Below are 15,039 nucleotides of genomic sequence, written 5' to 3'. Positions count from 1 at the left end.
CGTTTCCCTCCAGCACTATAGTTAATGAATACCTGGATCCTAACTCTTCAGGTGTACTTATTTGGAATTTGACGTGATCTTGGGATCTTAAGATCTTGGGAGTTAAGGGTAATTTTCCAGCCCTGTTTACTTTCATGCCAGGAAGAAGACTGGATTAGACCTTACCCACTATATTTGATAGTTTTGATAGACTTCAGTGAGGTGGCATTACAATTTTCTGTTCAAGATCTTTTAAAACTTATCTTCTGCCTATTCTGTCCCAGACAGAGAATCCATCTGCAGATTTCATTACAGGCAGAATATCATCCACTCCCCTCCCCTCCCTCCCAAAATCTAATTTAGTTAATACTTTAAAACAGAAAGCTATCTCTCATATTAGCAACTCCTTTGCAAACAGTACCAAAAAGAGATGGAGCAGTTGGTTCCAGACCAAAGAACTGAAAGGCATTTAAGGCTATGGACTTCTGACAGTTTTATTACAGAGGCTCAGTGCCATCGTAGTTATGTGTGTTGCTCAGTCATTGACTACATTTCACAATTCCAAGATTCACAAGACATAGCACTTACTTAATTATGATACTGATAGGCATAGATAGTTTCACAGAATATATTCTTAAGTATCTCAGAAACTTGTAATATAAGATTAAATTAAGTATCACTTAGAAGCATAATAATTTTATATGCTTACAAAAATCAGAGCTTTGAAGTTCTCTTTGCTCCTCTGTGATTAAAAAGAATATTAAAGAAACATTTTTTAATATTAACTTGTCTGTACACTACAGGTAGTGTCCTGGTTTGAGGACAAGTAGTCGCTTATCAATGCTAGGATTGCTACAAACAAAAACCAGCAGCTAATTTTAAATGATGAGTGAGAAGATAATTTTCAAAATTCTCCAATTACTTCAGCAAGTACTAACTCTATTGCAGTTAAAACTCAGTTGCGGTCTCAAAGTATTGCAGTAATAAAAGGTCTCTGATTAATTTCTTACATGTGATCAGCGGTATGTGATTTTCTGACATGATTTCCAGATATTTATTTTCAGACAAGAAAGACTTAAAACTGAGCTTGCTGACAAACCAGTGACAAATAAAATATTTACTTTTAGCAAATAAATAATAATAACATCCAAGTATGTTCTTTGGGCTTCAGCCTTAGTGCATGAACTAAATCTAGATCTAAATTTGAGCCTTCCAACAGGACCAAAAGTTTATGTTTTAAAACGTCTCAAAGTCTTGAATCAGCAATTTCCATAAGTCTTCAATAATTATGTATTTTTCAGCTCACCTTCAATAAAGCTCATGAAATGACAGTAGCCGCTATTAGGACAACTTCTTGATTGTAGTCTTTCAGCTGCCATTAAACTACTCCGATGGTCTGCAGAGCTGCCAAAAACGGGGCTATTGCAGCAACAAGCACCATCTGTATTAAACCGCTGTGCTCCGGAGCACTCTGGTTTTACCCGTTCTAGCAGTTTTGCCAGCTCCCTGTTAACAGCTTAAGAACTGACTTGCACCATATCTCGCCTTCTCTTTCTCACCTTCATTCCTCTACATGATTTTTAGCCTAGCAGTTATTACAGCAGGCCCCCATGTCAGATACGAGCTCTTCATTAAGCATTTACCAAGAACAAAACGTGCTTCACGGAATCCTAGATATGTCACACGATTAACTTCTCCCCTGGGATGTCAACCCCTTGGTTGATTTTGGGGAAGAGTAATCTGCCTGGGTTTCCAAAATCCTCACCAAAATGAGAATTCAAGCTTTGATTTTATGCAATGCACAAGCTTCACCTATTGCAACGGCCAGCTGAGAAGTGAAGGTCGGTATTGACTAGCAATAGCAACAGCACACATCAAAAAAATTCAGCTGTTGGGGGTCTGGAGGTTATGTGTATGAGTGCACTGAGATGGAGGCCCTGGAGAAAACAAATTGATTGGAGGGTGCAATTAAGGGTGTTGGCAGAAAGCTGGAATAGGCTTGGGAAGATGGATTCAGAAGCTGAGCGATGGTGAGAGGGAGAGGAGAGCTGAGAGAAAGGCTTTCCTTCCTTGCTGCTGGGGTAGATTGATAAAAACGCACCGTGAGAAACACTGAGGGTGAAGCTGTGGGGTGGGAATTTGGGCTGAGAAAATCAGAGGCGTTCAGTTCTGAGCTGGGCTGGGGCCCTTCGTGTTTGAGCAGCACGGATCAGAGGGACTGGCAGGACCCTGGGGCACCATCTCCCCAGCCATCACTTGGCTGGCACCCGAGAAATACACACTCACCTGACTCCTCCTTCCCACAAACATAGACATGTCCCCGCAGACAGCTGTAAGACTGTCATCCTTCCAGCAATACCCTCCTTTTTTTGTTGGTGCAAACGTGCTACCTCTCAACTATACAGCATCAACTGTGGTAACGCCCAGCTCTCACAATTAGTTCCACCACTTTGCTCAAGTTTAGGATTAGTATTTTTGGCAGGAAATCCTAAACAGAAAAATATTTCATATGGCTTTAGTGAGCAGTGTGTATTTTCACTGGCTTTCATTTACAACCTTCACACAAAAAAGGCACATGTTGTATTAAAAGTTTGCAAATCAATTCCAGGAAAGAGCTGGGACAGCTGGATTCATTTTCTCAGCAAGTAATTGGACTATAGAGGAAAATGAAAAGGATAAGAAACAAGAAATTCCATGAACCTCCTCTTCTTTCTGCTCCTAGCAGCGTGCCCATGCGGTGGTTTGCCAATGAGACCTGGCCCATGGCCCATCCCTCGGCGCTGCTTTACCAGAGGCCCTCAAAATGTTGCCCAAGGTGGACCTGTGCAACGTACGAATTGTTCTGGCAGTCTGTGTCCTGCTGCCCCGTTTCTCAAGGCGCCGCAGGGTCCTTTGTGGCCGTGGGGTGGGAGGCAAATTGATCGGTATCTTCTTTGTACCCAATCACGTAACAGAAAACACATACCGCCACGGAAACACCTTAGGAGGGTTAGGGGAAACAGAGCACTACTGCCTGACTATTCATACATCCACGATACACGCAAGAGATGTCTTCCAAGTTATCTCTATAACGGAAGAGAGGTCCAGGTGTGCAGGAACCTCCACATGAGGCCACGTTACCTGCTGTGGCCAAAGGCTGTGTGTCACTTGTTGCAGAAAGATGAAGCCGTTAGCCAAGGATCAGAGAGCAGCTACCCCACATATAATTCATATATATTACTGTAGACCACTCCACGGCTACATTTTTCCTCAGAGCTAGAATAAAAGTAGTAGTGTAATGAATCAAGCTTAGACTAAGTAGTTTGGGGTTACAGTTAGACCTCAGGTGTTGACTAAACATAGAACTATAATTAATCGCTTTGAAGTTTGGTCATAAAATCCAGCTAGCACTTACGTATCTCAAAGGACTGTTGCTCAGTTTACGTCCTGTAAATGATTAAGGTTCATGAAGATAAGTCATATTATACAATGGAAGAAAACAAATTTGAAATACAGTCTTGATAATCCACAATAAATGCGTGCAAATTTTCTGTATTTATCTGTTTATGTAAATAATGAACTTTTGGAGTAAACTGAAAATTACACACTTGACCAAGACTTGCCACTTTTCTGTAAAGCAACGTCCCCCCGGCAATTTTTTCTACAATATATATCATACAGAATACAAACAAATACCGAAGATTTTTAAAAAATTTACTCTACTGGTATATTTTAAGTGGGAATTATATTGATATAATATAAATTAAAAGCCTAATGCTGAGCTTCAAAGTGTAAAACAAAGCAAGCAGCTACCACAATAGGCTGATGAAGAAGCTACAATTTAAAAAGTAGAATTATTTTCTTTATATGTTAGGTCTAGAAGTAGTTATTTTCTTTTCAGCAGGACATATGGCAATTCTTACTTCTTTATGCAAAATAACATCATTAAATGTCATGATTTATCCCAGAGCAATTTATCACTTGTTAAAAGTTTTGAAAATAAAAAAATAAGATAGTTACCAAGAAATTGCTAGGGCCAGGGGGTTGGAAACACATGCCAGGAGCATTCTTTGTTTTAGTATTGCCACATCTAAAGGAAGATCTTTCACTGACCCCATACAGTGTGAGAGTATAAGGATGGGTGGACCAGAATGTGCCATTACTCAGTCGTTCTCAACTTTTATCTTAAGAATAATTGGACTACAAAGAAAAACACAGGGGATAAAAAACAAATAATGAATTCCATGAACGGCCTTTTCTTTCTTCTCCTGGATTTCTCAGCTACTGCTTCTGGAGCGTTTCACAAATAAAAGATTCATCAAGTTTGAAGCAGCATGGAGAGATACAACTGACAGCACTACGTATCTGTCCCAACATAGTTCAGTAAAACAAACCTTCATCAGCACAAGTGCGTGACTCATTCCTGGTATTATCTATTTTAATGATCTCCACTGCTCTCTCATAGAAGCAAGAGATGGTCTACGTTTATTTCTGTTCAGGTAAAAATGAGGCCACCTCATTTCAGCCATAGTACATAAAAAGAAGCGAGGATTTAATTAATTTGCTGTTCAAATAAAACTTGATCATGGAGAAACGTGCAGTAAAAGGCTACTCATTAGGAAGAAAAGCTGTGTCAAGATGATCTCCTTTAGTGTGTCTTCAGTCCTGACCATCTTCCTAAGTAATGGTGAGGTGATTTCCTACCAAAAAAAGCTGTCGTTGCTGAACGTTAACACTGGAGATTGAAACCGCTCCTGACCAACCATCTACTTTTTTTAGGTAGTACTGGGAATGGTAGACTAGAAATACATACCAGGATTAAAATGGAAATCTTAGACTTCAATGCATGGTAGATGAAACACCTGAATCTTTATCAATTGCCATACAAGGAGTTAGTTCTCTTCCAGTCACCAGAATTCTTACTTTCCAAAATCTCTTACAGACAGGCAACATTAGTATCTGACGGATGCTTTGGAACCGGACACATTCCTTGAAGACTTTTCATTAAAAATAAAAAAAAGAAGGACTGAATCTGTGTGCATGGAAAATGAATTATTTATGGCTTATTTACAGAGGACATGGGATTCTCCTAAATAGTAAAATACACTGTTAACAGTCAGCATCGTAAGCAATGGAAGCTATCTCCACCATCAAACTTTGTACTTGATAATTAATTGAAACCAGAGGGGGAAAATTTAAACAGTTGCAAGTGTGATTTGTAGATCTGTGAATACAATTGAATGAAAGTTAACACAGCCTAAGTAGACTAACTGCCAACGATCCTAATCATCAAAGCCACCAAGTGTTTTGTCGTGCTTATTTCAGAGACACCTGAGACACCTTTAACAAAAATGGATGCAGACTAACCGTGTTATGTTAGACACGCTCAGCCACAATGCCGGAATACGGCTACAGTGATGGTGAACCCGGCTCAGTGGGACTGTTCTCTCTGTGCTCTACTGATGGATCTGTGCAATACCCAAGCAGTAAGAACCAGCCAGTGCTTGTGGAGACGCTCCAACTTCTCGACTGTCACCACTGGAAGCAGAAGACACATGGCACCCATGCACAGCCTTATCAGACAACGCTCTCACTGCCTCAACACTGCTTCAGCAATTCAGCTCAAAAGCAGAACAACTCAAAACCCTCCAGATCCTGGGAAGATGACGAGTTAAGAAATGAAGCAGCATTAATTAACTGAGTCACATCCTACATTAAACAGGCTTAAAATTTAATGTGCAGCTACTGTGCCTACACTGAGATCCTAACAGATACTCTGGACAGATTTTGGTGCTATAGAAATGCTTTCATATAAACCCGTTTAACTAGAAAAAATGCTCAACAATGCAAGAGCAGAGAAAAACTGGAGCAACAGATACAGCTCCAACCACATGATGCCAGGCTAAGTATCTTCCCTAATCATCGCATTACATATTAAAATTTAGTGCTTAAGAGTTTAATGCTTTTAAAGGTAAACCTGAGAAAAAGCATTGCTGTAGAGAAAAACACAGCAGAAAACTACAAGAGCCCACATGTCCTTTTAGTTTAAATTTAATTTGTCAGATAGAAGTTATCTATGTACAATCAGTGTGCGTTGTAACAATTCTGTCAATAAAGTAATTCAAATCTTCTAAAATATTAACTGGCTGCATAGCACATTTGACATTATTGCCCAAGTTGAAGAGGGAACACAAATGGATTTACAATAAATTTTGGCTGATTTGGATTCTGAAGTGTTCAGATAGTTAACACTCCTTCTTTAAAACCAATGCACCTGAAAAGCTTTCCAGAGCACAGTTCAGTTGGGTATTTCTTACCATTTCATTACAAACAATCACAACACTGACAGTTTAATAGGAAAAAAAAAAGCAAAACAAAACAAAAAAAAACCCAAACCATGTATCTAAAGTATCCATAAAAAAGGAGCACTAAATGGAATAAAATGTTCCCTTTCCCCATTTTTACATTCTGAACAGTGATTCCATCAAGATATTCTACTAAAACATGTAAGTACATTGATTTTGTTTCATACTTGTGACAAGAAGGCCTGAGTTGTTGGGGAAAGGAACAGTCAAAAAAAGCCTGAGAGGGGAAAAAAGCTCATTTAATTAATTTACAATAATTTACAGCCATTTGTTTGTGGTTTTTTTTATTATTATTATTATTTTTGTTTGTTTTGTAAAAAGGCATTATAACTGATCACAAACAGGAGAAATCCTGGCTATTTTACAGTTATAGGTACAGAATTTAAATATTCAAGCTTGTGATGAAAAGCGGCAAGGTGGTCGCAGTGTACAATGTAAACAAGTAGCTTTGGAAAGTGAACAAAGTCCTTGAGAGTTCTTTACTAAGAAACAAAAGAAAATAAACTCCTCATTCCTTCCTGAAATATGAGCACAGGTCAGTGTTTAAAAGTTCATTTACAAACATAATTTAAAACGTGTTCAGCCTAAAACCACTTTGACATGAAGAGTTTTATAGTAAGATCCAGTCTGAAAGGGGCAGTGTTGAGGTCCCTGTAAAAGTAAACATCTTCCATTTCTTAAAAAAGAGTGCCACAGCATTTGCAGCACAGTGCAGCATAAACTTTAAATACAAAAATATTTTTCTTCTGTTGGGATAATAGACCTTGCATCCTGGAAAGAAGTAACAATACTGCTACTGATAGAATATCCAGTCTGTATCTTTCAAGTCATGTAAGGCAATTACTGTGTTAGTTTACTGTATATGGCTAAAAGAAGGTCCAGAAAATGTCAGTCTTTGTTATGTTTTCCGGCTACTCCATGTATGTTCAGGTGTACTTTTGTGATCTGATGAGTGTTCAAATGGAGATCTGTGTCCTAAGGGAGATCTTGAACCATAAGGAGACCTCTGATCTAATGGTGACCTTGGGCCACTACCTGAAGCTCTGTGGTCCATTTGCCAGTCTGAGTGGTACCTATAATCCCTAGAAGATTTATGATGGCTGTACTCTGAAGAGGAACGATGATCTGAATGTATCCTGTGGTCTGAATGGGAACGGTGGTCTGAATGAGCCCGGCTGTCTTTTAAACTTCCTTCCAGGTTTGACCTGTGGTCTCTGCTCCTGTAGTCATCTAACTTTCTATGTTTACTGTCACTGTAGTATCTAAAAAATAGATAAATAGATATTATTTGTATTAGTGTTAGTGAGAACACATTAAGAGCCACAATTACGTCAAGAGCGGGTCCAGAGGAAGCCCACAAAGACGATCAGAGGGCTGGAGCACCTCTCCTGTGAAGACGAGCTGAGAGGGTTGGAGCTCTTCAGCCTGGAGAAGGCTCTGGGGAGACCTTATAGCAGCTTTCCAGTATGTGAAGGGGGCCTACAAGAAAGCTGGAGAGGGGACTCTTTACAAGGGCAGGTAGTGATAGGACGAGGGCTAATGGCTTCAAACTGGAAGAGGGCAGATTTAGATTAGATAAAGGGAAGAAATTTTTCACTATGAGGGCGCGGAGACACTGGAACAGGTTGCCCAGAGAAGTTGTGGCTGCCCCATCCCTGGAAGTGTTCAAGCCCAGGCTGGATGGGGCTCTGAGCAGCCTGGTCTGGTGGGAGGTGTCCCTGCCCACAGCAGGGGGGTTGGAACAAGGTGATCTTTAAGATCCCTTCCAACCTAAACCACTCTGTGGTTCTATGAAATCAACAGAACTGCATTAGAGAGATATCATAGTTGCAATTTTGCATTACTCAAAAAAGATATTTTGGTGCTTGCTACAAACATACTACAAAAACAGGAGGGGAATTCTGGACAGATTTTAAAATTGCTGAAGAAACTCACCTGCTGTCTTGTTTGTAGTGATCCCAGTCTCTGTGATCTTTTCCATTGCTGAAGGCTGAATAGGGCCTTTTCCTAGAGTCACTTTTCTTGTAAGCATCTCCCTGATGCCTGTCTTTATGATGATCGTGGTATTGTGACAAATGTCTATCAGAAGAATAACTGTCCCTGCTACTGTCATCATGGTTTGTATTCTCCTTCAGCCTTTCCACATCTGTTTAATAAAAGAAAGGTTAAAAGGAAGTCTCATAAAGTCTTTCCTTCACCTAATTCAAATGGCACTTCTACCTGTCAGATGTCAGGCAGTATGAAAGTGACTTACAATCTGACAGAAACAACATCTAAATAGCTGAAAGACAAATGCACTAATGCAAGCTGAAGTGAAAGAAACCTCAGAAGTAAGAGGGAAGCAAGCTAGAATGTAGATGTTAGGACTCAGAAACTGAACTTTTCAACCGCTCCATTCAGTCTGTCAAGCTAAGCGTGGTCCAAATGAGCAGTGAGCAGAACTGCCGTTAGTAGGGCAAATTTAGACAGAATGGCAGGAACTTCCTCTCAAAGAAGGGATGGCCTTAGCATGAATAAGTTTTCAAGGTACACCGTGTTAATGAAAGACTTTCAGTGGTATTTCTGAAATACATTATGCTGATTTTAAGTCCATGAAAATATACTCTAAGTGTTACATAACACAAGACAAAAGCAAGTATTACAAGGAGCAGGTGTGGGAGCATAGAAAAATCAGTGTTATTGTCAACAGTAAAAGACAGCCTGTGTAACTGATTATAAACTATGACTTCAAGGAGTAGCTTGCTCACTTTACACAGTAGTGACATTATAATAGCTACAAATAAGCACAGAATTTCCAAGAAATTTACAGATTGGGTAGACCTTTCTCCCTCCCCAAAACTGAACGCAAAAACACTTCCAAAATTTTTTTTAAAGGATGGTGAAATAACATGCTACTAAAACCAGTAAGTACAAGCTGGTACAGTCTGCACTCAGCTGGATTTCATCAGCAAACCAGTGAAGTTTTTCTCATCAGCCTATCTCTATGATACGTACCAGTGTGGGAGACACATCTAGGAGACACATGAAATGAAATAAACATGAAAACTAAGATATCTAACAAGAGTATACTTAAAGGTTTCTTACCTGGATTTCTAATTACGTGTGTATTCACATTGCTGCTAATATTCTGGTCATTTTGTTGCTAAAAGAGACAAGTACAGAAACTCATTGCTAAATCCCATAGTTCATCTGAATTAATTAGAAAAAATCCTAACAAAAGAGAATACTTTACTACAAACATAAATGCTACTTGAAGTGTATTTCTGTGTTCCTTATAATCCTTTAAACATAATAAAAGAGTTATAATACTTAAAATATATACATACATGTGTATATTTAGAAAGGATCTGAAAATACTACCTGAGATTCTTGGCGTTTTTTGATTGCATGTTTATACAGTTTGTGCAGCTTTCTGGCATCAAATTCTGTAAACTTAGAGACAAAAATCCACAAGTTTCTGAGGAAGAAGAAAAGAGAAGTTATAATTCTTCTATACGTTTTTTTTTCTTGTATTATGCAATAGGACATAGAATTAACTGAAATTATTTGAACAGTATGTCAGTAAACCAGAAACACTATAAACTTTACACAGTATTGCCTAGCTGCACAGCAAACATTACCTAACTGTATTTCAAACACTGGAAAGACTAATACTTATCGTTAAGTACTTCGGTGTGCAAAATGTAGGTAAAGCATTACTAATAACAATTGTGTTAAGAGAATGATTTGTGAAACTGCTAAAGAATGTGGCTATCAGTTTATATATGTCTTCTGAAAGTTTGTTTGAATTTTTAGTATTTACCACTCAGTAAATAAAAATCTAAGTAAGTAAAGTAAGTAAAAATTCTTCCAAACTGGAAATCTCTTACACTGTAAGACATTTGACCTACAAGCCTTATATAATGAAAATATCAGTGAGAGAATTTCTGCACAGAATTCCAAAGCCTGGTCAAGGATTTTGAAATCAAATAAGAACTGTGAAAGAGGATGGAAGTGGCATGGCAGTAAATTTGTGCCTAATCTGTGCTCAAAGGAATGAAAGAACAAACAAGACTTTCGCTGTCAAAATGCCAAAACCCTAAAGAAACCATTTGCTTCCCTGATCACAGGTAACAGATCTAAAGCCTGGAATTCTTTTTGTCAAATTTACATGCTAAGAGAGCAATATAAGATTGGTTTTGTACCTCAGATCACCTTAATATTTTGAAGTAAAGCAAGTAAAAACAGAAGCAGCATTCAACACCAACAGAAGTCTTCAAGGAAACGAAGCACTGACTTTTGTATTCGGAAGTGCAGGATATATTTTCAACCATAAAAGATTAAAGTGCACATTCCAATAAAAGTAACTCTAACTGCATTAAGACCATAACAATGAAATGTAAGAAGTTTACAAAACAACATTTTTTTATTTAAATTGTCACCTCATAAAGATGCACTCTTCTTTCATATTTGAAATACATCTGAGTACATTATGATACTTTTATCAAGTCATAGTTAATATGTAATATGTAATTTAATTTTAGAGTATATTTTAAGAAGAATAAAGAATTCTGCAACTCAAAATCCTAAAAAATTCAACACAAATTTAGAACTGCCTATTTTTAGCAGGAAATAAAAAAACCAGATCCTTAAAGGTAAAAATGCTTCTCCATTAAACACAGTCTAAAAGTTACAAGTCGTATAGTGTTTGCTTTCTGTTGTAAGAAATCAGATGACTCCACCTACTGGACAAAATGCATTGCTAATCAGTATGAAAAAGTCAATCCATTGTTAAGTCAAAACCATCTACAATCATCTTTTTATAGATTCCTACTTAAAACAGCAGAAAGATACAAGAAAGAGACAATAAGAAACAAGTGACATAATTAAGAACTATTCTGCTTAATAGAAGCAATTACAGATTTTCCTTTTTCAAGAAGAAACACAGAGAATAACTTACTTTCTCCACTGTTTAATTTGTTCAGGATTTGTGTACTCCTTTAGACATTCAGTAATGTGATCCCCAATTTTGATAAGACACTGTCTAGTATGTTCCAGCTGCTCTCTTTCAGAAAGGCCCTTCTCTGGTCGGTCCAGCTGTTTCAATGCTGCTTTGACAGGCCTCATTCTTTCCTTGCACTGTAAAATGGAAAAAAGGAACGTATTAATTAAAATAAAAAAGAATGTATTCTAAAACATGACCCGCCTGTTACTGTAATATACATATACAGGCAAAGACAGTACTGTTACAAGCCAAATGAAACGCAAGACTTGCTCACAGCTTTTAAAAGTGTTTTACAGGTTTTCTTTGGAGAAAGTTGTATTTTAAACCCAACTGGAAATTTACTCCTCTATGAAAGCATTAGATTGTATAAAATACTGATATCAAGGATTTAAGAAAGCACTAACTTAATATAAGGGATCTTCTGAGGAAACTGGGTTTTACAATTAGTTATGTCTTTCAGCACAAGCATATAGGACAAGACATACTTTTTAGCACCTTGAAAGCTATACAAACTCAATGTCAGAATTAAGTATGAGAGTGTTCACTACATTTCAAACAGATACGCGCTGCAACAATTAAACCTGGCATTCAGCAGAGGATCAAAACTGCTTCTCTGAGGAGTTTTTAAACCTCAGTCCTCGCAGAGTGTATCAGAACTTGTGTCATCTAGACTAAAGCCAGTTAGGGTATGACTAGATTATTAACAACAGTGATGGCAACTCAATTATATGTCGTATGTGCATTCTTGACTTTTCACACTTTGTATCAGATGTTATAATAAATGAAGATAAAACCAGTTAGCATGATTTAAATTACAGACACTTAGTTAGTAATACCTTTCAACTACAATGGCATGGTAAACAGATGAAATGCACAATCTTGTCACAAAGAGACAAATAGTTAAGCCTGAAAAGCCCACAGTAGTAGTTTCCACTTGAAAGTGTAAGCTATACATGCTAATTAGACTGCATCTGACCATGGCATAAGATAAACATACATTCCAGAAGAACAAAAAAACCTGAACAAAAAAAAAAATTCTATACACAAATCCCATGTAGAATTACTCCCAGTAAGAATTAAAGGAAGTAAATGTTTAGAATGAAATGAAGTGGAATATTGCCATTACCATGTAAGCATCTAAGGACAACTCAGAAAAATCGGGGACGCTGTTCCATCCCCAGCTCATGCCACTAAGTAATTAAGCAGCTGCATTACACACATTGCACTAGGCACAGCTTTGAGTAGCCTTTAAAAGATAGCTTACAGAGTGCACTGCTTAAATGTAGAGGTGATCAGAAAAATAAAACTGTACATGAAATCAAGTGATTTTCTGTCACTTAGCCACACAAACATATCCATCTGAACCACTAGAGGCTCATCCTGGAAGTCACAGGTGAGATACTTGGAACGTTTAGCATAAAACTATACATAGACCAGGCACTGCCATACTCAATCTTACTTGCACGTCACAGCCAGCACCCACAGCAGCCCCAATAAACCTGCCTGGTAGAAACAACCAACTCTTGAAATCTGAACGACAAAACACCCCCAGGAGAGTACTTGCTCAAAGTAATCCACTAATACCTTTCCAAAGACCCCAGCCGACATATAAAACTTCACATAAATTGTGTCTACATGCCTTTTTTGCCCTCTAATATTGATTCTAAGAAGTAGGGAATAAACAAAATTCTTTTGGTGTCAGAGGCATGACTCCAGCAAGGTATTTCTAAGGGCTTTAGCATTTGTTCCTTCCTGTGTCTACTAATTTAAGTCTGCAATACTTGAGGAGGGAAGTGCTGAAACTTTGTTATCTTATAAAGAAGAAAGGTATATATGATAAGGTAAAGCCCAAGACACCAGCAATTGCTCTGAAGTTCATTCATGTCTGCTCTTTAAGAAGCAGGATACACAAGTTATTCTTGAGGATATATCTTTAAAGTCTATATTCTAAATCTATTCAGCATACCGACCACTGGATAAGTTTTCCTACTATCCTGCATAAATACAGTAAACAACAAAATAAAACTACTAGAATGAAGACAAAAATTACCTTAGTACAGTGTCACTAACGTTCATTGATCTGAGACTTTACTAGCAAAAGATCACCTGTGTTACTGTGCCCAATAATAGAATCAAGAACATCAGAAATTGTCCTCATTTAGACTATCAAGTACAAACACTAACTTATCAAAAAGGGACTTACCACGCTAAAAGTTTTCTGATCCAGTTCTTCTGATTCTTCCAATATAGGAACTGGTTCACTGGTTGCAGTAATATGAACTGGAGTATCCAACAATGGCATTTTTTTAGTTTTTTCTTTATTTTCAGATTTGATTTCATTTACCTAAGAACAAGATATAAAAATATTTAAGTAAATTTATTTTGGCTCTGGAATTATCCTATAATACATGACAATCCCCGTAACTACTGCATTCTCTTCAATAATAAGAACAAAAAATATGCTGATGTTCAATGACAGTGTATTTTACTTTCTCTGTGGGATGGAAAAGAAGAATGGAAAAGGAATAAAAGAATTTCTTGCACACACTTGTACTCTCAATCCAACTAAGATACGTATCATTGAAGATGTAATTTGCCATTTCAAATGCCTGCCCTCATGGTTTCAGGTTGTAAAAATAAAAACTTCAAATGATGTAAAAGACTTCAATGAAATGACAACTGATCATACTTTTTCATCTCAAAATCAGTCACATAAACCTAGTGGCCTTTTCTAGTGCTATATAAGATAAGTAAACCTAGTTACCTTCTCTTCCTTTACTTCTTTTTCTTTCTGTGTGGATTCTTTTACTTTGTTTTCTCTCTTTTCTTTAATATCTTTTTCTTTTAATTCTTTCTTATCCTCTTTTTCTTTTTTCTCCCTTTTCAAATCCCTCTTATTTTCCTTTTCTTTTGTCTCTCTTTTTTCTTCAGCTTCCTTCTTTATACCAATATCTGGCTCAGGCTTTTCTTCATTTTCTTTTTCTGCTTTAATTTTTTTATGTGGTTGTTTCACTGAAACAATCTCATCCTGCAATATGCAAGCATATAACGTCACATCAAACTGAGCTCCTATCTATACAAGTTTTGTAACTATCAGATTAAAACATACTTTTTATCTGTGCATTTTCTTCTTTTTGGACATAGATTTAACACCTATCAAATAGAACTGAATGCAGCTGTAAAGAAAGATGAGAACTACTCACTTCCTTGATGTGACAAAGCAAGTACTGATTTAGCAGTGGTAGTGGGGGGTGAGAAGTTATGTCCATTTAACTTAGAATTCTGTCCCTCTAAAAGGTAGTTAGGCTCTGAAAAGCTACAAACTCAAAAGAAGTAGTCTCACAAAACTGAGCTGGTTGGTTAGGACACTCAAGTGAAGGAGATGATAGAAGACCTCTGTCCTAGTCAGCTTTGTCCCAGTAACTTTTTACCAATCCCATATTAAACACTCACAGGGGAAGGTAACAGAGTCCCAACTTCCTCTTTTCCAGAGGTGTTCTTTTTTTACTATGCTTTAAAAAAAAGTCTTGGTTACAGATTGTCTGATAGGGGCCCATTTAATTATTCAAAGGTGGACAAAATACCACTCTCCACTGCTCTTTATAATATTCACTTACAAAGTTTGAGATGGAAGCTCAAATCCTTTCAGACACAGAAGAATACAGTACAGTACATGAAAAAGTACTATGTACAGGTGCAAGAATCATTATGATCTTTGAATTCATTTGAATA

The 15,039-nt window shown here is 37.4% G+C and overlaps 1 protein-coding gene across 2 annotated transcripts in view; it reads right to left on the bottom strand.

The window, feature by feature from the left end:
• Positions 1–342: 342 nt before the first annotated feature.
• The window catches only part of CHD1 (chromodomain helicase DNA binding protein 1), a 64,603-nt gene continuing 49,906 nt past the window's right edge, over positions 343–15,039 (bottom strand). Inside the window, exons 31-37 of one of the 2 annotated variants that reach the window (XM_063319455.1) lie at positions 14,072–14,335; positions 13,511–13,651; positions 11,263–11,441; positions 9,684–9,780; positions 9,408–9,465; positions 8,259–8,469; positions 343–7,585 (exon numbers count right to left, since the gene is read on the bottom strand). In XM_063319455.1, the coding sequence (XP_063175525.1) occupies positions 7,222–7,585; positions 8,259–8,469; positions 9,408–9,465; positions 9,684–9,780; positions 11,263–11,441; positions 13,511–13,651; positions 14,072–14,335 (1,314 nt within the window). In that variant the 3' untranslated portion in view covers positions 343–7,221. The remainder of the gene's footprint in view (positions 7,586–8,258; positions 8,470–9,407; positions 9,466–9,683; positions 9,781–11,262; positions 11,442–13,510; positions 13,652–14,071; positions 14,336–15,039) is intronic. The other variant, XM_063319456.1, reaches the window with a different exon arrangement.

The sequence above is a fragment of the Chroicocephalus ridibundus genome, chromosome Z (genome assembly GCF_963924245.1).
Source record: "Chroicocephalus ridibundus chromosome Z, bChrRid1.1, whole genome shotgun sequence".
In the NCBI taxonomy this organism is placed as follows: Eukaryota; Metazoa; Chordata; class Aves; order Charadriiformes; family Laridae; genus Chroicocephalus; species Chroicocephalus ridibundus.
Note: the sequence above shows the minus strand (reverse complement) of the source record. Positions and strands in the feature narration are given on the sequence as shown.